This window comes from Carcharodon carcharias, chromosome 20, assembly GCF_017639515.1.
Source record: "Carcharodon carcharias isolate sCarCar2 chromosome 20, sCarCar2.pri, whole genome shotgun sequence".
In the NCBI taxonomy this organism is placed as follows: domain Eukaryota; kingdom Metazoa; phylum Chordata; class Chondrichthyes; order Lamniformes; family Lamnidae; genus Carcharodon; species Carcharodon carcharias.
Window position 1 is genome coordinate 60,778,921 of NC_054486.1, and position 27,679 is coordinate 60,806,599.

General features: G+C 38.2%; 2 protein-coding genes across 3 annotated transcripts in view; one reads left to right on the forward strand and one right to left on the reverse strand.

The window, feature by feature from the left end:
* Positions 1 to 3,612: 3,612 nt before the first annotated feature.
* ap5m1 (adaptor related protein complex 5 subunit mu 1) lies at positions 3,613 to 20,833 on the reverse strand. 2 transcript variants are annotated; one of them, XM_041214881.1, is made up of 8 exons: positions 20,629 to 20,829; positions 16,801 to 17,464; positions 15,655 to 15,882; positions 13,721 to 13,860; positions 9,240 to 9,325; positions 7,697 to 7,824; positions 5,841 to 5,937; positions 3,613 to 3,923 (listed from the first exon to the last, which is right to left on the reverse strand). In XM_041214881.1, exons 1-8 carry the CDS (start codon positions 20,691 to 20,693, stop codon positions 3,841 to 3,843), a joined length of 1,491 nt encoding a protein of 496 aa, XP_041070815.1. In that variant the 5' UTR covers positions 20,694 to 20,829; the 3' UTR covers positions 3,613 to 3,840. The 2 variants fall into 2 exon arrangements, with proteins under 2 accessions (XP_041070815.1, XP_041070816.1); XM_041214882.1 differs by lacking the exon at positions 5,841 to 5,937 and having other exon boundaries at positions 20,629 to 20,833.
* A 24-nt stretch (positions 20,834 to 20,857) lies between these two features.
* Positions 20,858 to 27,679, forward strand: part of exoc5 (exocyst complex component 5) — an 84,070-nt gene continuing 77,248 nt past the window's right edge. The window contains exon 1 of the mRNA XM_041214880.1: positions 20,858 to 21,081. Coding sequence (XP_041070814.1) covers positions 21,055 to 21,081 — 27 coding nt within the window. The 5' untranslated portion in view covers positions 20,858 to 21,054. The remainder of the gene's footprint in view (positions 21,082 to 27,679) is intronic.

Sequence of the window (27,679 nt, forward strand, 5' to 3'; positions counted from 1 at the left end):
AAAGGACTCCCAGAGTTTTCTTATTGCCTAGAATAAGAAGGCCTTGTCAATCACGATTAAGCTTCTAGAATCGGAATCCCTTTGAAATGCAGCTGTTTCTTCTTTAATTGTGGCAACGGATACTGAAAAAGAGAGAAGACCAGCCTTAAAGATGAGTAAGGAATACAAAACAGCTCAGGATTAGCTTCAGAGTTCAAAGGTCACTAATTACACTAAGGAGTTCCCAGACACACTGAAAACACAAAACAGGTCACCTACCAAACTGGAAACAGACTCTGCCTTCAAAAAATCTTTCTGAAGTAGTAGATTTCCAGACATGACCAAAAGCAACTCAGTGGGATCAGCTGACCACAAAAGGTAAAAAGTATGGGCTTCACTCCTGCCTCCTTTGTCTCCTTAGAGGCCTGATGGAGGGAAAACTAAACCTGCAGATGGCATCGGCCTTCCCATTTGTTCACATTTTTCCCCAAACTGGAGGCGTGACAATTATGGAGGGAGTATTTCAAAAATAAATTAGCAGAGAACTCATCTGGCTTTCATTCCGCTCTGAATCCAATCCTTAATAAAAGGCTGGAGTATAGTTATTAGATACCTATATTACCAATAATGTCAATATAGTTTGCCATTTTTAACCAATGCAAAAAGCACTGAACACTGCCAATTTAAAGGAATATTCTGTTTCATTTACATTAGGCCAGTGCTACAGAATGTAATCATACGGAAATGCAGATTTAGAAAAAGTAATTCCCTTTCAAATTGTGCACAGAATTGAGAGCATTTGTATATAGTTACAAAAGGCTTTAAAATTGTTTTGCTCACATAGGTGAATGATATTGGAATACTGAAATGTCGACTTTAAATATTTTGGGCAAAATGCATATCATTTGTTGGTAAGGATATTAATTTGAAGACAAATTTGGTGAAGCATAGTCTTTTTGGAATTGTGCACATATATATTTCATATATTGCTTTTTTAAAACTTGAGAGGATATCATGAAATCAGTACAACAATTGGAAGAAAAATATTGAGGTGGTGCATTCTCTTCACCCTTCATCTCAAGATTATGATCAAGTCATCGACAGCTGGTAATAAGTACCGCTTATACTGGCAGTAATTGACTGACTCACGAATGTTCACTCATCAATGGTTGTTCCCTGTCTTTACAATACACTGTCCAAGTAACTATTCTTAAGATGCCAACTCAGAATCAAACTGTGCAATGATCACTTAGTCATGGCGGAGGAAGGGGGAAATTTGTTGGCCATTTTGTAAACATGCATCACTAATGAGGTAGAGCTTAACTCTGCAAGATTTTTCTTCCCCCCCCCGCCCCAAGTGCTCCTCTTCTTTCAGTTGTCATGAGAGTAAGGAAGTAATAAAATATCATTGTTGAAATTTGACCCTCAATTATTTGTTGGACATGATTTTAAATGTCACTACGTGTTGACATTGGGAAAGTGTGTGTTTCTTGCCTATTTTGGTAGTTGATTATGTGGATGAAGAAAACTTTTAAGTCATTCAAATATGAATTAATCTCTTGTGATGTGTTCAATGTTGTTCATTTGGATTGGATATTTGCAGAAATAACTTTCCTCTATGTCAGTGTTGGGGTATGGGTTCATACTTAGAATTCTTCACAAAATGAGTTTCCAGTCTCATCTGTGCTATCAAGCAGCTAGTGAGTGGAAACTTGGAGCTTTGCCACAGGGAGGGAAAAAAAGTGGTATGCAAGTACTTTTGACACGTTCTTGCACAACTCGTGGAAGTTTGCTATGGAATCACATTTGTAGAGTTCAGAAATAAGCTTGTGTTTGAAATGAGTGCATTGGGAGAAGACATTTGAAAAAGTGAAAAATAAAACAAGGTGACAGTTTTGAAGCAGAGTGAAGCTCAACGCAAACTGGAGGAATAGCACCTCATCTTTCGACTAGGCACTCTACAGCCTTCCGGACTGAATATTGTGTTCAACAATTTTAGATCATGAACTCTCTCCTCCATCCCCAATCTCTTTCCGATCCCCTTTTCTTGCAATATTTTATATAGATTTTTCTTTTCCTACTTATTTCCATTAATTTTAAATGTATTTCCATCCATTGTTTTATCTCTACCTTTTAGCCTATTTCAATCCCTTCCCCCCACCCCACCCCCACTAGGGCTATCTGTACCTTGCTCGTCCTGCTTTCTGCCCTTAATGCCACCTATTAACACATTTCTTAGCTAATATCACCACCGTCAACACCTCTTTGTCCTTTTGTCTATGACATCTTTTGATTATCTCCACCTATCACTGGCCCTCTATCCAGCTCTACTTGTCCCACTCCCCCTTAAACCAGCTTATATTTCACCTATTTTTCCTTAGTTCTGATGAAGAGTTATATGATCTCGAAACATTAACTGTTTTCCTCTCCGCAGATGCTGTCAGACCTGCTGAGTTTTTCCAGGTAATTTATTTTTGTTTTGGATTTCCAGCATTCAGTTTTTTTGCTTTTATGACAGTTTTGATACTATTTTCCCAATGATTTGCAATTCTGGTACAGGGTGATGTTGTTTTTGAAACGACTGGATTGTTCAAACACTAGACAACCATGAATCTAGTATACGGTCTGCTAGGCTGCAGGTTCAGCAATCTTCTGCTCCTTGGTGAAAACATTTGATGCATTCTATTTTCATACAATGCAGCACCCAAATACCTGCTTTTAACAATTTTTTTTATTGATTCATGGGATGTGGGCATCACTGGCTAGGCCAGTGTTTATTGCCCATCCCTAATTGTCCTTGAAAAGGTGGTAATGAGCTGCCTTCTTGAACCTCTGCAGTCCACGTGGTGTAGGTATACCCACAGCACTGTTAGGGAGGGAGTTCAAGAATTTTGACCCAGCAACAGTGAAGGGAACGGCGAGTTATTCAGGTTACACATTTTTATTAGAGTGTAGATTTACACTATTATATATGAACTACTTGACTTAAAAATTGTAACATTCTAATGGTTTACTTTGATAGCAGAAATACAATCTTAAATTGTTTTTAAAAAAATGAGTACTGAAAACTTACTTTGTGTAAATTCTTCTTGGACTTCTTGTGGTTTACAGTTGAAACAAAGAATATAAATAGTAATGATCATGATTATAATTAAACATAAGTAGTCCAGCTTTCCAAATGGCTTAGTGATGTTATCAATGATTAGCTGCATCAAATAAACCAGAAAAGTCTCACTTTATCCAATGATTAGCTGAGACATAGTAACCAGGAAAGCTCCAGGTTCACTCCATGGTCTGTATTACCTGATCCCTGCTGAGATGAGAATACTGGCACCACGATTGGCAGGGAGGTGGGGTCAGGAGAAGAAGAATACAAAATCCATTAAAGTTTCTGGTCCTGACCATCTTTTAACAAATCTGTTGGCTATATGCGTATGTGATGTTGAGGATGCAGTGAATTAGCTTCTGACACTGACATTAATAATGGTCACTTGAGTAAGATGATAGAGGGCACCTGTGGAACTGTCCCAGTAAGTAGTCAAGTATACCTGAGAGATCAGTGCAGGAGAGAAATCTTCAGAATTTTACAGCCCATCATGTTTGTAATAAATACAGGTATAGTGTTTCTCTCAGTCAAGTTTTTCATCATGTTTTATTAATCAGATTTACAATATTTATCATTGGTACATCATATAATCAAACTTTACCATGAGACTATGATAAACATTCATTTTATTTAAAAAGATCACCTTCTGAAACACAACTGAATATTTAACTAGAACAATTTTTTAAAGAATTGTATAATCAAACGAATGATCTTTGTTTTGAAACATTTGGTCCATAAGTTTACTCCCAATTGAATTAGGGAATTAATGGCCTGCTGACCACAGGTGCATCACCTTTGGAGTTCCAGATGTAGTACTCGGAAGAAAGTAGTTCCTTGGCTAGAAAAACAAAAAAGATACTCCATTAACAGAGAAAAGTTGGTAGTATTTCAATGGAATGTTGAACTCAGGACTAACACACAGATTGACCAAAGCAATTATAAACATTTGACAAAAGTAATTACTACTCTACAGAAATATGACATTATTAAAAAGCTAATAATTTATGAAGTTACAATGAATTGGTAGGTTACATGTGTCAGTCTACATTCCACCTGGATATGGAGCTGCCCCCTCAGTGACTAGCTCAAAAGCACCATTGAAAAATGATGAAGTCAGCTATCTTACAGTCCTTTTGGCCAAGATATTATAAATGATAACAAAGGGATAATTAGGCAGCTGGCTTCCAGCCTATGCTGCATTTGAGCTGCAACTGTCTTGAGTGGGAGATCTAAGACAGATGGCTTCAAAATCTGGACCAGGGTCAAGCAAGGCAGTGTAATAGCCCCCATACTATTTATAGTCCACCTGATCGTGAATATTCACCTCATTAAAGATCAAATACCTTCTGGTATCAGTATTAAAGACTGCCTAGATGGAAAAATCTTTAACCTCAGTCACCTCCATGCCAAAATTAAACTGATCACCATAGACATGCATGAACTATAGTTTACAGATGACTGCAGTGTCGTTATTCACTCTGCCAAAGCCACCCGCAATCTTTTCAATTCTGCATTCAAGAAACTTGGCTTGTCCTTCAATGATGCCAAAAGAAAACTCATATCAACCCAAACCTGGTCAGCCAAATATTCCAACTCCCATTCTGGAATATGTTGAGTACTTCCTATAACTTGGCAACTATCTCTCTCAAAAGATCACCATTAATAAGGAGATCCAACATAAGATCAGTTATGCCAGCTCAGGCTTCTACAAACTAAGACAGTTAAGTGTTTACAACAAAGATCTCTGCAAGTCAACAGAAGTCCTCATGTACAGGGTAGTTGTCGTCACCATTCTCCTGTACTGCAGTGAGACATAGGCTATGTATCAGTGACACATAAGAGTGCTAGAGATATTCCATCAGCAATCCATAGCATCCACCAAATTCAATTTGGGGACCGTTGAACAGACACTAGGTGTCTTTCTTGAAGCCGGCTCCACAAGCAGTCAGGCAAAACTTCTGCAAAATCAACTTCGAAGGACTGGACACTGTGTCCAAATGGCCAAAAAGCACCTCCCCCACCAAGTCCTGTTTCCTCAGCTCAAATGACCAATGTTCCAGGGGAGGACCAAAAGAAAAAGATTTCAAAGACATCCTGAAGCTCTCCTTGAAGTGCAACAGCATCGATATTAATAACTGGAGGAGTTTGTTAATAATCGATCAAGATGGAGACAACTTGTCTTTCACACTTTGAGTCACAATGTCTCAATGATGAGGCAGAGTGGCACCAGAAAATGAAAAATGAAGCAAATCTTGCACTCCCGATCCCAATAGCTCATGGGATGTCCTACCCACCTGCTCAAAGATCTGTGGGTCAAGAATCAACTTTTTCAGTCACATGAAGGCCCATGGCAGAAACTCATGACCCTGAGTGGACGTCATCCTCGAATTGAGGGATACGACAATGGTATATGATACAGGGACAGTAAAGAAGCTAAAAAAAAAAACTTACAAATTGGGCTGAGGGGGGAAAAGTAAGAATTAATAATTCTGCCTACCATATTAATTAGGTAATGATTAAATCTTGCAGCAATTTTTGAGTTGAATAGGACTTAGTTTATCAGGCAATTGTAAGTCTTGTGCCATAAATACAACTTGACAAATGGACATGCCAATATTCTCCTCACCGTACCAGAGTACACTGTTTTCAGTTACATAAAAGCAGGCAAGACTGACCCCTGCAGGTAAAATCTAATCTGGCTAGTAGACAATTAAAAATATTCATGTTAAAATACTAGAAAATAATTGAACCTTACATGTGATGATTCTGGGTTTTGCTGACGAGTACACTTGTACAGAATGTTGGTCCACATAGCAACCAGTCAAAGTATAATCTGGGATTCGAAAGTAAAGCTGGGATGATAAAATAGAAGCAAGGAAGTAAAAGATTAACTAATAGCTTCAGGGCAAAATGAGTTTACTCGGGTTTTATTATCCTGACAATGTCTACTTTGAAAACCTTCCACTATTTAGCCTGCTATCTACTCTCAATTGCCAGTGAATTTTTTCTCGAAAGAGCTGAAATCTAAATACCTTTGTAGCTGGGATATCACCAAATCAGCTGTTCAACAGTGTACAGTGTACTCAACAAACTGTAGGATAAGAGAATTATCTCTTCTCCAAGTTACATGCCTTTTCTATTTATAGTTGCTAAAAACGAAGAATTTAAGTTACCACCTCTTGTTGAAAGACATGAATTACATTTTGGTATCTCATTTCAAGAAGATTTTGTTAAACAATCATCAGATTCAGCTAATAAGAATATACCTTGTTTCCTAATACTAAGCCAGCCTTAAAGTTAGTCACCACAACTACCCCACCTAGACAATCCTCCCACCCCCGCATTTCTAGGAACTTGAATGGAATGGCACTTTTAACCAGCTCTTTACATAAAGTTGTACCTTGTGCTCTGCACAGGTTTAGAATTTGCCTACAAAATCTTTTTGAAAAAATGTATTATGGAGAAAAAATCTGTATTTTCCTGGATAAAAAAAAATCCTTTAACTCATTACTCTGTTCAAAGACCTTGTTCTGCCAAAGTTTGTGTAGTTATAGTTTGCTTAATTAGAGGTTTACTTTGAACTCGCAATGTTTAAAGTGATTATTGTGTAATTTGATCTTGTTCAAATTATTTGAACAGCGAGTTCTGTTCTAAGGTTTTTGAAAGTTGGTGCAAATGCTACTAAATATTTTAAACGACCTTTTAAATACATTAATTCCTATTGTAAATTACCCACTTACACTTCCTTTGTTATCATATCTAATAAGAGACTAAGTTCTGTTGTCAAAGATTGTGCTAAAATAGGGAATAAACATTTTGTAAGTTAAATTTTCAAAACCAGAGATAATTAAATGATTATGTCCAAGTGTCCAATATGCCATCCCTGTTACATACATACCTCCCTATTCTCAAGGTCACCCGATAAGTATTAGATATTACTATTCTACTTACATCTGTCTACAACAATGTGTAATTACATTTCAGTAAATAACTATACCTAGTCAGAACTTACAGCAACTAACATTTATATGGAAATTAAAGCAATGTTCAATGTTAGGAATTTTGATCACCATTTAAAAATTTATTTTGATAATCTAGCTAATGGCAGTACTTAGTTTGTACATTATTCAAAGTTTAAATTGAACATTATTTATGTAATTTTGAATTCAGGAAACTGGACCGGCCTGAAATTGTTGGCGTGTCATGAGCAAAGATTAAGGGGTACATACAGTTTTGATTACCAAAGATATTTACAAGTGAATTTTGATTACTGCATTGTTGGCGCTGTAGGTTTTTATAGCACAGTGTGCTTTAAAAAGCAGCTGCAATCACCACCTGAACTAACTAAATGGGTGTTCAATGTATTTACTAGTTATGGCCAATGTTCCCTACTATGAATCTTTTCATATTCACCTATTACAAAGTGCTGCAGCAATTGCGCAATTATCAGTAAAGCATCTTGTTTAACTAAAAAGGGCACATAAAAACATTACCCAATTGCAAGATATATTTGCGCAATCTAAGTTCATTTAAAACACATTTTAAGTTTTAATTTCTTCACATGACAAGTTGAGGTAATCAACTTTAACAGTAAAGCACCAATCTACATACCTTAACGTATGCAGTAAGCCCAGTGCAAAATGGATCAGTTGGCTGCACTGAATGGTTTGCTACACCAAACGCAGGGAACATTATTATACCAGTTAAAGATACTTCCAAAGACTTAGGGAATTTCTGACCTAAAAACAAATAAAGCAAACAGTATTTGCAATATATTCATAAAGCTAAATGCATTGAAATATTTTCTAATATTCAGCGTATTGTTATTATAGAAAATACTCTACTGATTCATCAATACAACTAATTCTTAAAATTAATTTTCATTGTAACATCATCTACTTGGTTTGAACATTTCTATACAAAGTGCTAAAACAATTCCATTTTAAGGCTTTCCAATAACTTTACAGGTCAATAAAGAACAAAGAAGCTTCAACTTCCCAAAGGGTTTGCTGTTCCATAATTAGGAAATTGCTCAATAGGGGGAAGAAATCAGCAATGTGAAATAAGAAGTTGAGTGGTTAGAAAAATCACTGCGCAATGAATATGTAGGTTAACCTCTAAATTATTGTAGTAATCTTTATTAATCAAACATTAGAAATATACTTGAAACCAGTCAAATTATAAATCTCTAAAATCAGATAAAAAATTCCAAACTTTTAAAATGAAAAGCAAAATAAATTGGCTTAATTAAAAAATATTATTAATATTCAACTACTTATATAGTGAACGTATACCAACATGTAGAACATAATTATTCTAATTGATGAAGTACACAAACAGAAGGAGTTAAAGCCATTTTTGATGTTTTTGTGAGTTAATCTGCTGTTGTGTCATTTAATGGGAAGATCCAAAGATACAATTCTCCTCCTCCTACCATAAAATAAAATATTGCTAAGATCACATGAAATGCTCAGCCATCCTGAGTATACAACTCCATTTATGTTTGGACAATTTATTTCATTCCACCCTCACAAATAATCTTCTCTCTGTGTCAACAAGCAGACATCTTGTGAATAATAAATCTGTAATTTAATAGTGACATTGATGACATTGCTGAGCACAGCCAAATAGTTCCACATACTATAGAGTACAGGCAAATTTGAAGTCGTCAGCATGCTGGAAATGAACAGTAAGGCATCCCCTGTATTTTAATAATTTTTGCTCCACTGCTGGACCACTAAAACATATTGAGTGAATGACATACAACTGAATGCTTTATAGATTTGGGCATAAATTTATGGTATATAAATTATAGGGTTATACAAAGAACTTTTCATTTATTAGTAAAGTTGGAATTGCTGCAATCATCGTGGGAAAATCAGATGGGAGTTAAGTTTCTCTGTGTCACATGAGCTATTACAAATAATGTCATTGATGACACTGATTTTGTTTAATAAGAGCTAGTAGTTTTAATGCTGGTCAATTTAACAATATGTTCACTGATCTATGTAATTCAATGCAAGGTTAATTTTTTTATAGTGAAGACTAATTTTTTTTAAAAAAGTTTCATGAAAGATTATGTTTTGTTACTTCACAAAAGAAATTTTGTTTCTTGAATCAAGTTTAATTGAGATAGAACAGTCAACAAACTAACCAATGACCCAAACCAGTAAGCTTTTTTCCCGTGACACCTCCAGCTGCCCGTGGCTCACCTTACATTCAGTGTGTACTATTGGACCCCTGTTAAGAAAAAGAGATTAACATAACCAGACACATTTTGAAGCACATGGAATTCATATCTGTTTCTTTACTTCAAAGAATTTGTTTTCTTTTGTCTTCATTCAGGAATAATATGTTTAAACTTAGTAACAAATATGGCACTGAGTAAATCAGAGAGAACTAGGCCAATATAACAAAATTAAAATAACTAAACAAAATAAAGTCCAGTATGTTTATCCTGAATAACCCCATTGCTCTGAATTTACTTGAGCTTTGTTGATGTTCCAATGATTAGACACTGGAGCTAATTAGGTGCAGTGGCACATTATTAAGCTGCTTTCTACAATCCAAATTATAAATAACATTGCATCTTTTGCTAATAACTGCGCAATATTGTTATAAAAAGATCATAATGTTATAGTAGGCAACTTTTTGAATTAGAAAATCTTGATTTCCTTTCATGAAGTGAAATTTTGCAATTTTGTCTTTAAAAAAGTATTTAATTCAATGTGGACATAAATAGTAGCAGCCACCTTGGGAAGGTTTTTGGCAGACTGAGCTCTTATTTGGTTTTCAATGCATGTCCAAGTGAACTACATTTTTTGATCTTTTCACTTTTGCAACTATTCCATAATAGGTACCAGAATTCTAAGATTGTAAACAGAAACCATGTGTTATTTTTCATGTGGGCAAATGTTCTGCTGACTTAATTCTGTCTTTAATGAATTGGAATTTATATGAACGATGTTAAACATTCTACATGCTGTCAAAAAGGTCAATTAAATTTGGAGCACAGGGTCAATGCACACAACTGGAAGGTGGACTACAATTGGCCAAAAACATTACTATTCTTTTCAGTAATTAAGTAAAGAAAATGTAACTACTATTGAAAATTAGTGATAACAGAGTGGAATATTTTTGGAAAAGGGAACCTAGTAATATTTTTTAAAAATCATGTCCAGCAAAATGAAACATACCATTCTATGTGTAAAGGGCAATAGATAGAATTAAAAAATGGTCACATTTGAAAAGTGGCTCCAGGTATTTTTGTAGTAATGGAATAAACATTTATTTAAAGTGTAAAAATAGTTATTAAAATAGTTATTAAAACTATTTAACAGTTTGGATGTGAATCAATATTGCTCATCTAACTGGTATCTCTAAATATCAGGCTTGTTTGCAGTGGTTCTAACTACCTATTTAAATTACCAAAGAAAATCCCTTGAATAAACAGTCTGTATAGCCTGTCCTTTTATATACGGAAAAGAAAATTCACAATGTTCATACGCAATTCACCAAGGAAACAGATTCAGAAGACCATGCATTGTGCAACAGATGAAATTCTATTACAATGAGATTTATATCACAGTTGTAATTTCAGAACATGACTACAGAGCAACAAAGATCTCTTCACTAGCAATTGAATATCCGAATGCAATAATATTTAAGCGCAAATGCCTCACTGGTAGTTTATATTTTTGCAATTGCACCAGTGCCACTTGAGATTGGACTCCACTTTTGCAAAATCATCCATACCGGACTTCCTAAACTTCGTCTTTCACAAAATCCAACTCATTCAGAGCTCCACTGCCCACATCTTATCTCATATAAAGGCCACTCAGCCTTTATCTTCACCAGTTTTCTATCTTTACCAGAAATCACAACAAAGTGCCACCAAACAACTGAACTAGTAGGTACCATACTCTTCTCAGCAGTTTACCACACTGCTTACAATTTGCCAGCACTCCATGGCCTGAAGTTTTCAGGTGGTGGGCAGGCTCAGTGGGAGTGGGCGGTTGCGGAGCTGATCAGCACTCGCGATCGCCTCTGCACCATTTTATGCAGGTGGGCCATTTAAGGCCCGCCTAGCGTAAGATGTGAGCCGTAGCGCTCAGCGCTACCTGTGTGGGCTGGGGGAGGAGAGAGAGTTGGGGCCAGCACTCTTTTGCACATACGTGCAAAAGAGCGCTTCACTCTCCCTGAGGCACAGAATTCAATCTCCCAAAGTTGTCTCAGGGAGATTGAATTGCTATTGTAAGGAATGAATAAAAGATTTAAAAATTTAATCAAACATGTCCCCTCATGTGACTGTGTCACATGAGATGGGACGATTTTATATTTATGAAAAAGTTTTCATTTAATTAATAAAAGCTTTACGAAACCTCATCCCGCTCGTGGATGAGGTTTCCTAAAAAACACGAAGGCCGCTTGGCCTTTTCGCCTGCCTGCCAACCTTAAAGTTGGACGGGCAGCGCTAATAATGATCTTAATCAGTTCCTTAAAGGCCTCAATAGGCTGTTTACATATCAGATGTGCAGCCGACTCCGGTGTGTGCCCACTGAACAAAACATCGTGGGACTGCGACATCATCGTGCATCATTTTATGCAGTGTGTCGGGCCTGGTCCTGGCCCCACACGCCGACTGAAAAATCCTGCCTCAAGTTTTTTTCTGGTTATTTGCACTCATTTTCAACATGAGCCTCTCAACGGAACATAGGAAATGTATAAGTCCATTTAGCCCCTTGAGCCTGTTCCACCATTCAATGAGGTCATGGCTGATTTGCGACCTAACTCCATGTACTCTCCACTTGCCTGGATGAGTGCGATTCCAACAACACTCAAGAAGTTGTACATCATCCAGGAGAAAACAGCCTGTTTGAACAGCATCCCATCCACCAACTTAAACATTCACCATTTCCATCACAGCAGCAGCAGTGTGTACCATATAAAAGCTGCACTGCAGCAACTTTCCAAGCCTCCTTTGATAGCATCTTCCAAACACATGACCGCTACCATACAGCAGGATAAGGGCAGAAGACACATGGGAACACCAGCACCTGCAAATTCCCCTCCCAGTCACACATCATCCTAACAACATAAGAAATATTAGGAGGCGTAGACCACACGGCCTTTCCAGTCTGCTCTGCCATTCAATGCAATCATGGTTGATCTTGGGCTTCAACTCCATGGCCTGAATTTTCAGCTTGGCAGTTGGGCACAATTGGTGGGTCCAGAACTGGTTGGGAAACAGACTGCTGACCACGATTTCACGCTGGTTGGTCAAATAACGGCCAGCCAGCATGAAGTGAGCGCTGAAATGCTCAGCGCTGAAGTCAGCATGAGCGCGGGGGAGCAGGGAATTAAAGCTCCCTGAAGGCAGAGAGCTGCCTCAGGGAACTGAAGAATTTAAATACGAAAAACAAAGATTTTAAAAACCGGGAAAAAATGCCCACAGATCAGAAAGTCACTTCAATATATGCAACATGAAAATTCTGTCCAACCATTTTTATTTTTTTAAATTTAATGACGGAAACCTCATCTTGTTCTTGGATGAGGTTTCCTGAAAAATGCAAAGGCCTCCCGGCCAATTCGCCCACTCGCCAATTGCAAGGTTTGATGGGCATCATAAAATCCCAATTAATTGTGCCGTTATGGGCTTAACAGTCCTCTTAATTGAGGGCGGGTGTGTTTCCGACTTTAGCGCGTGCCCACCAATGGAAATATTGTGCGAGCGCACAATGATGTTGGGACGCTCGCCCGACATCATTGCGTGATATTTTATGCTTGAGCGCATCGGGCGTGCGCACGAAAATTTTGCCCCATTTTCCCACCCGCTCCCCATATCCCTTAATTCCCTGACAGACCAGAAGTCTGTATATTGCAACCTTAAAAGTACTCAATGATGGAGCATTCACAACCATCTGGGGTAGAGAATTCCAAAGATTCACAACCCTCTGAGTAAAGAAATTTCTCATCTCAGTCCTGAATGATTGGCCCCTTGTCCTGAGACCATGCCACTGTGCTTTAGATTCCCTGACCATTGGAAACAATCAAGCCCCTTCAGAACTTTGCAGGTTTCAATGAGATCATCTCTCATTCTTTTAAACTCTAGAGTTTACTTGGAACTATATAACTGTTCCTTCACTGTCTCTGCATCCAAGTCCTGGAATTCCTTTCCTAACAGCACTGTTGGTGTACCTACACCACATGGACTCCAGTGGTTCAAGAAGGCAGTTCATCACCACGTTCTCAGAGGCAATTAGGGAGGGGTAGCACATGCCGGCCTTGCCAGTGATGGCCACATCCCATAAAACAATATAAACACCTTTGTCCCATATCCCATATCATCTACGGTTAACAAAAATGCAATCAATCTTAGATTTAATACAATCAATGAATCTAGCATCAATTGCTGTTTTCCGGAGAGAGTTCCAAACTTCCACCATCCCTTGTGTTGAAGTGTTGCCTAATTTCATTCCTGAAATGTCTAGCTCTAATTTTTAGGACTATGTTCCCTGGTCCCGGTTCACTGGTCCAGTGAAAATAGTCTTTTCTCTATCTACCCTATCTTTTCCCTTAATATATTGGAAACATTGGCACAGCATAAAGCATTTCTGAAACTGTCACCCGCTTTACCTGTTGAAAAAGGGAATGTGAGCTTCACAATATTCAAATCCATTTTTGACACTTTCATGTAGTTTCAAATTAACTGCAATCTTTAAATGTTGTTCTTCTTCCTTCATTTGATAGGAACCAAGAATCGGAGGGATTGGCACCTGCAAACAAACTGATGGGTCAATATAACTGTTCTTTAACCGCTAAATTAAAGTTAACTGCATTCATTCTGAGGACTATTTAGTATAACAACGAATGACAGTTTGTTGTTTCTGCTCAAATCAAATTGGAATGTTTTTTTGTTAATTGGAAAGATTCTGAAAATTCATGTCAACTTGAATGCAGTAAATCTGAACGAAAAGATATGATTACCGAAAACAATCTTTTAAAATATGCCAGTAATTCTGAGTTACTTTCTTGTGCAATATATTGTGATAATCTCAACGCCTTCAGTATTACCACAAAAAATTGTTTTCAAGATTTTAGTATCAAAAGAACTTTTGGTTTATTTCAGAGCTTTCCTATCATCAATAGAGCTAAGGTTAGTGAAGACTAAAGTAGACAAATAACAACTGACAAATACTGATGCTGAACAATTGCTATGGGGGTTGTATAGTTATTATTCTTTGAATAAATAGTTATATTTTCAAATATTGATGAGAAAAATTACTTTTTATAGACAAGAATATTTCATTGACACCAAATATTCTGGGAGTTTCACATGCCACAAAATGCAGCATACTAATTGCACAGCTCTGGGGCGAGAGCCACATCATGTGGTTTGCAATTTACAGATTGTTTTCACACAGCTTTTTCTTTCCACTGTAGCAACTTCTGTGTAGGGTTGCAAGAGTTGCAACTCTCAGAATGCATTTAAGAAAGTATCACGTACAGGTCTAGATGAAAATTGTATTTCAATCAAAACCTGATTCCAGCAATAAGGAAAAATCAGATTTAAATTATTGGAAATATCCAAATTGTCTGTGGCATGGTACATGGATGTAACAGTAACAACAAAGAGAACTGGAGCTTTTCTCCTCAGGTGTGGAAGCAACATCGTAGTCCCATCTTTTATGAAATAATTAAGAAGCAAGCAACCTTCTCTTCCTTTGGACAGTTTGGTAGCTTATAATTTGGGATGGAAGGAGTAAGGGGGTAGCATGGGTGGTGAGGTGGAAAGGAATGGACAATGGAGAGGATCCAGATTTAACAAACAGCCTTTGGCTGCATCAAGGCTTGCCAATGACAGCTAATAGCTTCTGGGAAACATAAACTAAATTTTGGTCCAAATCAATAAACCCACACATACTATTCTGTAACAAGGTTCATTTAAGAAAAGTCAGCCCAATCAAAAACACAAAAAAAAATACAAAGATAAATAATTGACACCAAAATGTAACTCACTGAGGGTGTCTGCAAATTTATAATAATTAGTTGAGGGAGAAAATTAAAATGAATAAAGAAAAGACTTAAATTTATATGGTGTCCTCTTTGTCCTCAGGATATCCAAAAATGCTTCACAGCCAATTAATATTTTTATTTTAAAATATTTTAATTGAATAGTGAATTTATATAGTGTCCTTTTTGTCCTCAGGATGCCCAGAAATGTTTCATAGCCAATTAAATATTTTTGAAGTATGGTCTCTGTAATAAAGTAGCCTATACGCAGTAAGACCTACAAACATCAGTGCAATAGATAGTTCAGTTTGTGCTCATGATGCATAGCCTTGAATCCATGGCACTCCGGCTTAGAGGGGAGAATGCTACTACTGAGCCAAGGCTGATACCCGAGAACAACATGAATGAAAGCTAAAAACTGACAATCCAAAGCAAACTAATTTCAATTCCATTTTACTGAAAATTACATTTTATTTAAATAATTTTTTTACAAAGATATGTCACTAAATTCATTGCAGGTTTCTGTTTTAAATTCAATCAAGACAATATATTCTTACCTGGGAGGTATAGTAGCAGAGTTTAAATACATCTAATGGTGGTGTGAAAGGAAATTTATATGGTCCATTGAACAGTGAATCATCCATATCATCAACACTGTTAAAAGTAAGAATAGTGGCATCAACTGCACTGACACACGGATGCACAAGGATATCCTGGAGAGGGGACCCATTGATGGGTAGGTTCAGACTTACTGTAACAGTTGGCATTATTCCTTCCAGATCACACTAAATTGGAACAAATAGAGCACGTTAGAAACAAAAGCATGAAGAAAATTAGAATCAATCTTTTTTTAATAAAAGAAAGCAAACATGGCTGAGTACTTGGCAGTAAATACTTCCAAGGCCTAATAAAGACAATATACAGATAGAAAGAAAAGGGCATTTATATAGTGCTTACAGCCTATGAAATATTTTTCAAGTGTAGCTACGGCTGATAAAAGCACAACAGCCAGTATGCACACCTGTGAACAGCAATCATATAAATGTTTAGTTCATCTGCTGGTTTTGGTTGAGACACAAATTTTGGTTCGGACATCATGGTCACCCCTTCCCTGCAACCCTGATTTACATATAGAATCATGAAATCTTGTACACAATCGTATGGGTGGACCAAACCTCAGGTTATCATCTCTTCGAAAAGACAGCGTCTCTGACAATGCAGCAATCCATTGGTATCATCTTAAATTATGGGTTTATGTCCTTGGGTGGGGCTTGAACCAATAATACTCTCACTCTAAAGCAAGAGTGCCACCATGGAAAAAGATTCTCTCATGTTACGGGCATGTGTGCTGAGTGAAAGAGATGTCATCAGCCAGAACTATCCCATTTTTGAGTGTCCTGGTTATTATAAAAAGGGTACCAATAAATAAAGGAAATTTCATTCACGAAACTAAGCATGCAGCTGTAACTTTATACACATTCTTTCTTTTATCTGTGAGTAGTTAGAATTCAGCAAGAGAAATTTATTGAAGTTTTCAGCTATAACAAAAGTGATTTCACTAAATAAATGAAGAATGTAAATGTAAAAAAAATCTATGGAGTTTCCATATTAAAAATGCAAATGCTTTTAAGATACAACACAGCTTCCCTCATTTCAGTTGGAAATGTGATTTCTAAAAACAGCTTACTGTACATGAACCTCACCTTACATGTGACAGTTCCATACTCCTGCCATACGTCAATGACATCTTTCTTGTCATACTGCATGGATTGAATCTGTTCAGTGACACATACATTAACCTGTGGTTTCCCTTTGTATACACCAGGCTTCCAAGCTGGTTGCTTTTGTGCCTGTGTTGAAGAGATTGCATTCTGAAGAACAAGGCTGCCAGAGAGGGTCTGCATCAATCCAAAGTCAGTATCTGTTGGAGTCCCCAGTGGACAAGCATGCATCAACAGCGCAGGGAGCTGTGCCACTTTGGTAGCAATTTCTGATTCATTTCTTTGTGCCATGTTTAAAAAGGTCATTAACCCTGTTAGTAATGCAAATGCAGGAGAAATTCCACGTAGAGATATTAACGAAGGGTGGGGAGTCAAAGATTGTTCAACTAAAGGAAGACAAGCATAGAGGATTGCATTTTGTGTCATTACAAGGACAGGCCAAAGAGCACCATCTCCGATTGCAATTTCATAAACAGATGTCCTATTTATTCTGCAACAGCCGTCTCTGTGTTCCACAAAGTTCTTGTCTAGATCAGTCATACTGAGCTCAGCTAATAGCGCATTTAGGAAGATCCTGTCTTCTGGTACCTCTGTATAGCTTTTCCCATTAAAAATTCGAGCTCTTTTTTCAACTGTTGGATATCGTCTAGAAAAAAAGGTATTTTTTTTTAATAACAAAGAGCAAAGATTAATTTATTTATGAGCAGTTTGTTTAAAGCAGTGCTTTCCGTGCCTGATGAAATTATACAAAATGCAAATAATAGGTAAAATATGAACACAAAAGAGGCATTTTAAAAGTGCAATAACAAAACTTGCAAATTCAATATGATTTTAATTTTTCTGTGTCTATTTACTGTCCCCTATCCCTATCACATTGACTTTACTAGGTTTAATATCAATACACCATTGCACGTCTTTTACCGGCTTGAAACTAGCAGTATTGCCAGTATGTAGGTGACAAACTGACTAAAATGTCCAGATTTCACACACGCAATAGTTTATACTATTTGAAAAGGTAGTGAACACTGTGTACTTTAAATTTCCATGTTGCTTTTTATTGAAAATAGAATAACGTTTAATTTACTTTATAAAAAACTGACAAAAGTACTTGCATTTAGATACTACCTTATCGTGTCTCATACAAATGTACCAAAACAATAATTTTGTAATGTGTTGGTGTTGTTAATCCAATGCAGCAGCCATTTCCCACACAGCAAGATCCCCAAAACAGCAATGAAATTAAGTCTAGTCAATCCCTTTTTGGTTGACAAAGAATTTTGGAAAGAGTCTCCTGCTCTTCCTCGAATAGTGTTGTTGCTTCTTCAGTATTTCTATCTGCATATTGATAAGATCTTAGCTTAAGGTGTCATCCAAAGAAAGCATTTGTATCAATGCAGCACTTCCTCAGTACTGTACTGGTGTCAGTCTATTTTGTGTACTTTAGGTATGATGAATGATAAATAGGTGGCAGTATCAACTGAGCCAAGTAGCTTGTGAAGTGCCTTGGGATATCCTAAGCTCATGAAAGGTGCTGTATTAATGCAAATTGTTTTCTTATTAGCCAATTGAATCATAGAATAGTACAGCACAGGAAGCCATTTGGCCCACTGAGGCTGGCTCTTGCAGCTAGCCCCACTTGCCCACTCTTTCCCCATTTCTCAGCAATTCTTTCTCCTTCAAATACTGATCCAATTACTTTTTGAAGGTTACTATTGAATCTGTATCCACTACCTATCAGGCAGTCCACTTCAAATCCTAATCACCCATTCCATGAAAATGTTTTTCTTCATTTTCCTTTGATTCTTTTGACAATTACTTTAAAGCTGTACCCTCTCGTTATCAACCCCTCAACCACTGGGAGTTTTGTTTTTATTTACTCCTATCTAAACCCATCATGATTTGAAACTGTATCAAATCTGCTTTTAAGCCTTCTGTGCTCAAAGGAGAATCAGCCCATCTCCAGTCTTTCCACTTAACTGTAATCTCTCATCCCTGAAACCATTCTACCAAATCTCTACTGTACCCTCTCCAAAGCCTTAATGTCCTTCCTAAAGTGAAGTGCCAGAATGAGACACAATAAGTGCCAGAATGGGCCCGAGCTAGTGTTGCATATAGGTTTTACATTCTATGCCTCTATTTATAAAGCCCAGGATCCCATATGCTTTATTAACTACTTTGTTAATCTGTTCTGCCACCTTCAAAGGTTTGTGCACATAAACCCCAAGGTCTCTTCTTGCCCCCGCATTACAATTGTCCCAGTTAGCGTACACTTCTCTTCACGTTGCTCCTATCAAAATGTAGTACCTCACACTTTTCTGCATCGAATTTCATTTGCCATGTGTCCGCCTATTCCATCCTCCTGTCTATAATCTCTTGAAGTCCGTTACCATCTTCCTCAGTGTTTATTATATTTCCAAATTTTGTGCCATTTGCAACGGTCAAAAGTGTGCCGTGTAGCCACAGGTCCAAGCCAGTTATATCAAAAGCAGTGGTCCTAGAACAAATGTTAGGGAAGTCCACTGTATGCTTCCCACCCAATCGAAATACTTCTATTTACTACAACATTTTTTTATTTTTAGACTTTTTAAATCCATGCTTCTACTTCCCTTATCACATGGGCATCAAAATTGCTAAGAAACACATTTTGAAAGTCGATGTACAAAACCTCAATTGCACTGTCCAGTATACTATATAACTAACATCTACATTTTAAGTCTTATAAACAAATAGAATAGCATATGTTTTAAAGTTAATGAAATACACTTTTATCACGAATGGTTCAATATTAAAAAGTACCAGTCAGGCCAAAGTCTAATCCAGTACATTTGTAATTTGGTACTAATGGTATAATCTCCAACCTGTTTATACTTGGAATAGAATGTTACAGTTGAATAGCACTATGTAATCAAATATAGTTATGTTATTACAAATTACTGGAGGTATGTACTGGAGGAAAGGCCCTCATACATCATCCAAGTTGACACCATGAGGTGTTCCTCACAGAAATTTCAATACTTGCATTGGCCTGAGTAATTTACACATATTACTAAGCAGGTTATTATCAAAGCAAAGTACACCCCTTTTCGTTTTCCTTCAAGAATTCTGTGTTCCTCCACTTCTGGCTTCTTGTGCATCCTCCACACCCATTCACTCCACTAGTGATAGCTGTCTTGGTTTTAGCCTCTGGAAATCCTCTCTCTCCTACTTAAAATCTCCCTTTTTGACCAAGCTTTTAGATTGGTTCATTTAATTCAGTGTCAAGTTTTGTCTTAAGTAAGCTCCTTTGAATCAACCTGGGCTGCTTTCCTGTTAAAGGAATTATATAAATACAAGTTATTGTTGTTTATCTCCCTACCTGCTAACTTTAACTCTCCGCCTAGTTTTGACGAGATTCAACATTTTGGGCCAGTAATTTGCCAGAAAGTCACTCAGCTCTGTAGTCACCGCTTGAGATGAAATGTCAGTCGTTAAGAAAACTGAACTAAAATGAAGTTTTCTCCTCGCGGGTAAACAGAGCTTTTAAACAAAAGTCTAAAACCGATTAAGCGGCTGTCAAAAAGTTACTTCAGTCCAACCTAATCCTGGTTAATATGCAAAATTTAACATTTCCAGTTCTATTTCCGTCTGAGATCATCACGTTTCGAGTACTCGTTAGCATTTTACGGGGTACTTAGTACATTATACTTCTTTATTTGTGTAACATATTTCGCTGAAAACATATTATTGTATGAATGTCTCCACTGCCGTTAAGGAGAAGGAATTAAGACGAGGAACAGATCCTGGTGATGATTCGCAGTTTCACATTGTTACCTCGACAGCTTCACTGACGTTTCTCCCTTCTCGAGCCCCAGCAGCCAAACCGCCCGGACACTCATTTCTGTCAAGTCCAGATGGATTACTCTTCAAGAAGATGCTGCTCTGTAGACGCCCAAAACCGAGGAACCGCCAGCCGGACAGAGCAAACAGCGCCTGCTCATAGCCAGCCCGCGGGGTCAGAGGGCAGTGCCCGGCCGCGCAGAAACTGCGGGTCTGGCGTTTCACTGCGCAACTTCCGGTGGTAGGAAGATGGCGGAACTTCCGAGTGGGTAGGGGAGGGAGCGGCAGGTAGCAGAGTCCAACGCCCCTGGCTCCTCATCAAAACTCAGCAGCATTGTCCTCCGGGTCGCCCTCACATTCCTGCTCAATATGTAGGCAGCTGGGTCGGTAGTTAACGAGCGGCTCCTGTGTTCGGGCGGAATGGCTGCTACAGCGGAACTTTTCGAGGTGGGTTCCCGATCATGGATGCTGCGGTTTGGTTGTGTTTGCCGCTCCAGCTCCTTTGTCAATGTTGGTACCGGGTCTGGTTCAGCTCGGGCCTCCGTACATTAGGTAGTTGGGGAAAATGGCTGACTATCTAGATGTGTTAGGCACGGAAATAGGCTTTAATTTGTTTACTGTCATTGTAAGGATCTAGTGTTTTAGTTGTAGGTTGTTGCAGTATATTCAATGAGGTGATAAACTATGACACTCATTGCACGGTGATTAATTCAACAAAATTAGCTACTGCAACTGAGCCATTTGGCCCATCATACTCAACTGAGAATATCTCTTCAAATCCTGCCTCCCTGTTTGTATCTAATTCATTTTAAATGTTATACGTTCTGAATAGTTATTTAACATGTGAGCACTACTAGTAACTGATTATGAAAATACATTATTTTAATTTCGTGCCTCTGAACCTGAGCCTGTCATCTTTTAGTGATTCACCACATAATGAAAACATTATTACACTGTCTCACCTCAACCTTCTAATCATTTTGAAAACCTCTATATGGTCCCTTCTATTCCAGTGAAAAACAAACTGTTATTCATATATTTTTCCCATAACTGTAACTTCTCATTTCCAGTATAGTCAGACCATTTGCATAGATTTAATATCCTCCCTTATATGGTACCCAGAACTGTAGGCAGTACTTTTAATCAATACAGTCCCACTGCTTTAAAGACAAAAACTTAACATCAGCTCCTATCTTGTTTCCTTTTACTTTGCAAGTCTTGGTTTCACTGTATTTTCTTCATCTTTATTTTCTTTCTTTGTTTTTGAGCAGCCATTGTTTGCCCTTCTCCCATTCACACCTCCTCTATGCATCTTTTGTTTCTTTACTTGTCCAATTATTACTCCCTTTGGCCTTGCAGCATCAATCATTTCACTATTTCATCTCATCTGTCTTCTACCTTATCACAGACCTTTCCTTTTGTTCTTTTGCCAACCCTCTCCCTTTTACTTGCTCAAAACCTATTACATTGCTAACTTTTTCCAGTTCTGATGAAAGTGAACAGACCTGAAATATTAAGACTTTTTCTTCCTCCACAGGTACTGCCTGACCTGAGAATTTGTTTCTTTAGACTAACATTGCACCTTGACTGCCCAAGTCAGCTAAACTAGTCCCAGTTCATACTTTAGGTCTATCTTTGAATCTCAAGCAGTATTCGGTATGACTCTAGTTCCCTGCTCTTGCCACTTTTTCCATACAACTTCAAATATGTTGTGTCCCCTTAATTTTGGCACCCAGGAAAATTATCTTAGTTACATTTTGTTGTTGTGATGTCTTCACAGCTCCTGCTGCATCATGACTTCAATGTTACTTGGCAAAAATTGAAGCTTTGCTTGTTATAATATTCATAACTAAGCTGATGTACTGCAATACTAGATTATCCACTCAAGTACCTTTACATTTTTTTGTAATTTCTCAATACAACAGTGATACAGATGGGTGGGTGGATCAGGAACATGTCTATTTGTGGAAAAAAAAACTAATTGTTATTTCTTTTTAAAGTTGGTATTTTGCAGCTGCATTTTACTAAATATTTTAGACCTCAAAAGAAATCTAAATTGTTAGTCTGTTCAAAACAATTGTTGAATATATGGCCATTGGCTGATTGGTCAAAATGCAGCTTGTATGTATTAGCTTTCATATAATGAAATATTAAGATTTACAATCCTCCTTAAATGTAGTAATATTTATAATGAATATTTAACATTGTAAAAATTACTGATGCATTAGATTTCTTCATATGCATGATTAATGTGTTGAAGTGTCAGGATCGTCAAAATAAAAGGCAACAGTCTTAAATTCCATCAGTGTACCTATTGATCTAATATGGAACTCAAACTAATTTGTTAGTCAATGAATATACTTTCTGTAACAACTTGAAGTGCAGTGTTTATTTTAAAATTGCATTTCCCTTTAATATTTGTTACCCATTTACTTCATCATCCTCCAGCTAAAAGTGTTTGCACTAGAAAAATTAACAGCTGTCGCATCTTTAAAATTAAACCTTAATTGTATTTTTATACATTGCCCTCATTATTACCAGAGGGACTTTTCCCATTTGCAATACCTGGGTTTACAACACTATCTCCCTCCATACCCTCTCCCCTTCCCACAGCCCCTTCCCATGCAAGCACAAGAGAAGCAATGTTACATTCCTGATAGCCACTTGGTGAAGGAAGAAACCAAAACCGGTCTTTACTCAGAGTAGATTTATTCATAGAAAGAAAAATTTACAGGTGTGTATCTTCAGACTCCATTCAATTCTTGTGTTAGTAAGTGTCTCTTTGTATGTGCTCCAGTAACCCACCAACTGTATGTACTTAACTTCAACTGATACAATTAACATGCAACACCTGACCACCTACCTCCTCACTGTCCAAGACTCATACAATCCCCCTAAATGAAACAGCGATTTACTTGTACTTTCAATTTTGTGTATTGCATTCGCTGTTCATGTTGTGGTCTTCAGGACTGTAACACCTCCATTCATTTCACAAGCCTGACCCTGAGCTACTGCCATTTTAATTCTCAACTCCACTCCCAGTCTAACTTCTCAGTCCTCTGCCTCCTATGTTCAATGAAGCTCAACATAAGCTTGAGGAATAGCACCTCATCTTTTGACTAGGCACCCTACAGTCTCTATGCATTTTATTTTGAGTTTTCTGGTTTTGTTTTTGGATGGCAGCTGTTAGAAATTATTTTTCCATTTACACCTCTTTTATTTATTTAATTCTCTCACTCCTTTTTGCTTTGTACCATCATCCTTTTGTCATTTAATCTCTCCTGTCTTCCACCCTACCACAGACTTTCCATTTGTTCTATCCTCCCGTCCTCCCTTTTCATGCCTGTATCCTTGCTTAGAACCTGGTGCTTCTGACTTTTTTCAGTTCTGATGAAAGGTCAACGACTTGAAACTTTAACTCTCTCTTCACAGATGCTGCCAGACCCACTCAGTTTTTCCAGCATTTTCTGTTTCAATTTCAGATTTACAGCTTTTGTATTATTTTACAACAGTTTCTTCCCCCAAATACCAACTCAAACCAATCATGTTAGATGATCTAGTATGAAGTACATGCGACTATTATATATGCAATCTTGATCTAAGCCTAAATGACCCACTTACACAGTTTTTATAAATATTCTGTTAAATAATTGCAACCAGTCAGCCTACTTTTATGATACTTATAGAACTCATGTGCTTTGTCAATCAATGTATTAAAAGTGCCCAGGAAGCCCAATTGGTACTTTAAAAATTATCATCATTGAATTAGATATTCATTGTGCGTGAACATTGGAATTTTGATTACCTGGATTGGGTATCTGCAAGTGGCTGTAACTACTCACACTGGTAACTCTTTCGAGTACAAACCCGTTTCCATCTGTTTCAGATGAAGTTACATTGTTTCATAGTTTGCCATTGTGAGATTTGAACTCTTGATCTTGGGGTTACAAACCCAGTACCATAACCACTTGGCTATTTAGGCCAAGTGAGCATTGCTGGTAAAGCCAGCATTTGTTGCCTATTCTTAATTGCCTTCGAGAAGGTGGTGTGACCTGCTTTCTTGAACTGCTTCAGTCCACCAGGCATAGGAACACCCACAGTGCCGTTAGGTAGGGAGTTCTAGGATTTTGACCTGGCGATAGTGAAGGAATGGCAATGTAGTTCCAAGTTAGATAAAAACAAAAAACTGCGGATGCTGGAAATCCAAAACAAAAACAGAATTACCTGGAAAAACTCAGCAGGTCTGGCAGCATCGGCGGAGAAGAAAAAAGTTGACGTTTCGAGTCCTCAAGACCCTTCAACAGAATTGAGTGAATATAAGGAGAGGGCTTATATTTCACCCCTCTCCTTATATTCACTCAGTTCTGTTGAAGGGTCATGAGGACTCAAAACGTCAATTCTTTTCTCCGCCGATGCTGCCAGACCTGCTGAGTTTTTCCAGTTAATTTAGTTGCAAGTTAAGATGGTGTGTGGCTTGGAGGGGAACTTGCAGATGGTGGCGTTTCCATGCATCTGTCCCCCTTGCCCTTCTAGGTGGTAGAGTTTGCAAATTTGGCAAGTGCTGCCAAAGGAGCCTTGGCGAGTTGCTGCAGTGTATCTTGTAGCTGATATTCACTGCTGCCACTGTGTGCCATTGGTGGATGGGGTGCCAATCAAGCAGGTTGCTTTGTCCTGGATGGTGTCGAGCTTCTTGTGTTGTTGGAGCTGCACTCATCCAGACAAGTGGAGAGTATTCCATATCTTAGGAGTCTCCCCTCGACGAAGGTAGATATAGCTGACAAAATTCATCATTGCCTCCAGTGTGCCAGCTCAGCCTTCAGCCGATTGAGGAAAAGAGTATTTGCGGACCAGGATCTCACGGTTTACCGGACAGCAGTGATCCCTGTGCTCCTATGTATTTTGGAAACTTGGATGACCTACAGCAGGTGCCTCAAAGTACTGGAGGACTACCATCAGTGGTGCCTTTGCAAGATCCTCAAATCTGGTGGCAAGAAAGGCAGTCCAACAGCAGCATCATCTCTGAAGCCAACATGACCATCATCGTGGTGCTAATCACTCAAAACCAGTTCTGTTAGACCGGACTTTTTTAAAATATTCGTTCATGGAATGTGGGCGTTGCTGGCTAAGCCAGCATTTAGGCCCATTCCTAATTGCCCTCATTCAGAGGGCATTTAAGTGTCAACCACATTGCTGTGGGTCTGGAATCACATGTAGGCCAGACCAGGTAAAGACAGCAGATTCCTTCTCTAAAGGACATTAGTGAACCAGGTGGGTTTTTACAACAATCGGCAATGGTTTTATGGTCATCACTAGACTTTTAATTCCAGATTTTTATTGAATTCAAATTTCAATCACCTGCCATGGTGGGATTCAAACCCAGGTCCCCAGAACATTATTCTGGGTCTCTGGATTACCAGTCCAGTGACAATACCACTACACCACCACTTCCCCAAATGCCATTCGTATGCCTGACACAACCCTGAACTCGGTTACAGCAGGAGACTCACAGGAGAACAGTGGAAAAGCTTTAGGGATGTCCTCATCGCATCCCTGGAGAGATCAAACATCTCTGCTGACTCATGGGGATCCCTGGAGTGTGACCAACTGAAATGGAGAAGGTTTATTCAGGAAGGCACTGAACACATTGAGGAACTTCGTCAGGAGCATGCAGAGGCAAAGTTAATGCTTCGGAGAGAGTGTACACAGCTCCAAATTCCTCATCAGCCTGGGCCTTCAAATACCTGTTTAGCATTTGGCAGAGTCTGCAGATTGTGCATTGGACCTACTAGCTATCTCAGAACCCATTGAACTGGAGTGGAATCAAGTGCTCCTTGATCCTGAGGGACTGCCTATGAAATACTTATCCAGGCAAGTGCAGAGCATTCTATCACACTTGTGCCTTGTAGATGGTAGATAGGATTTGAGAATCAGGAAGCAAGTTACTCTGTTCAGAATTCCCAGCACCTGACCTGCTTATGTAGCCACAGTATTTATATGGCTGGCCCAGTTCAGTTTCTGGTCAGTGGTGACCCCCAGGATTATATGATATGGGATTCGGTGATTGTAATGCCATTGAATGTCATGGGGAGATTGTTAGACCCTCTTTGCTAATGGTAAATGAGAACTCTCAACAAGCGGTCTCATGGCATAGTTGGATTTAGAGTTGTGCCTCCAATTCTTAGGTAACGAGTTTTTAACCTCTGTCATTAGGGATACTTAGTAGAGATTACTTGTTTCATAATTGGCACAACAATCTAAATGAATTAACAGTAGGCCAGACTTGTTTCTTGTATTGACTGCTTCAATAGTGGAAATGGAGGGGGGAGGTGATTTTCTGAGAACAATCACAGATGGAAAGTACTGTGTAAATATGGTTGGGAGAAACTATGTTAAAATTAAAGATGGACTGATGTTCTCTTCCATTTCCTAAACAAAATCTCATTGAGGAAAAATGTGCAGGACTTTGGGGAAAGAGCAGGGGAGTGGGATGAATTAGTTATTTTGAAGAATTGCCATAGGCACAATGGACTGGCCTCCTCAAAGTATCATTCCATGAAACAAAAACATTTATATCACAGAAAGAGGCCATTCAGCCCATTGTGTTTTTGCTGGCTGAGAAAAGGTATCCAGCCTAATTCCACTGTAGCCCTATAAGTTACAGCACTTCAAGCGCATTTCCAAGTGTTTTTAAGTGGATAGCCTGGATAAGTCTTTCGTAGGCAGTCCCTCAGGATCAAGGAGGACTGGCTTCCACTCCAGTTCAATAGGTTTTGAGATAGCTGGTAGGCCTAATGTGCGATCTGGAGGCTAGATAGCAGGTGTTTGAAGACCCAAGCAGATGAGGTGTTTTTTAGCGTTTTTAAATGTCATGAAGGTTTATGTTTTTACCACCACTTCGGGCAGTGAGCTCCAGATACCCACCATTCTATGGGTGAAATAGTTACTCAGCCCCCCTGTAATCCTTCTAACAATTACTTTAAATCTATGCCCCTTGGCTATTGACCTCTCTACCAACAGAAAAAGATCCTTCCTATCCATTCTGTCC

What these genes read in the sequence shown, in the direction of transcription:
- ap5m1 (XM_041214881.1), bottom strand. Translation starts at nt 20,693, where the DNA reads ATGAGTGTCCGGGCGGTTTGGCTGCTGGGGCTCGAGAAGGGAGAAACG. An exon ending in ATGGAACTGTCACATGTAAG is followed by an intron (nt 15,883 to 16,800) that starts GTGAGGTTCATG and finishes GTTCCAATTTAG; the next exon opens with TGTGATCTGGAAGGAATAAT. An exon ending in CACATTCCCTTTTTCAACAG is followed by an intron (nt 9,326 to 13,720) that starts GTAAAGCGGGTG and finishes TTTTCTTAACAG; the next exon opens with GGGTCCAATAGTACACACTG.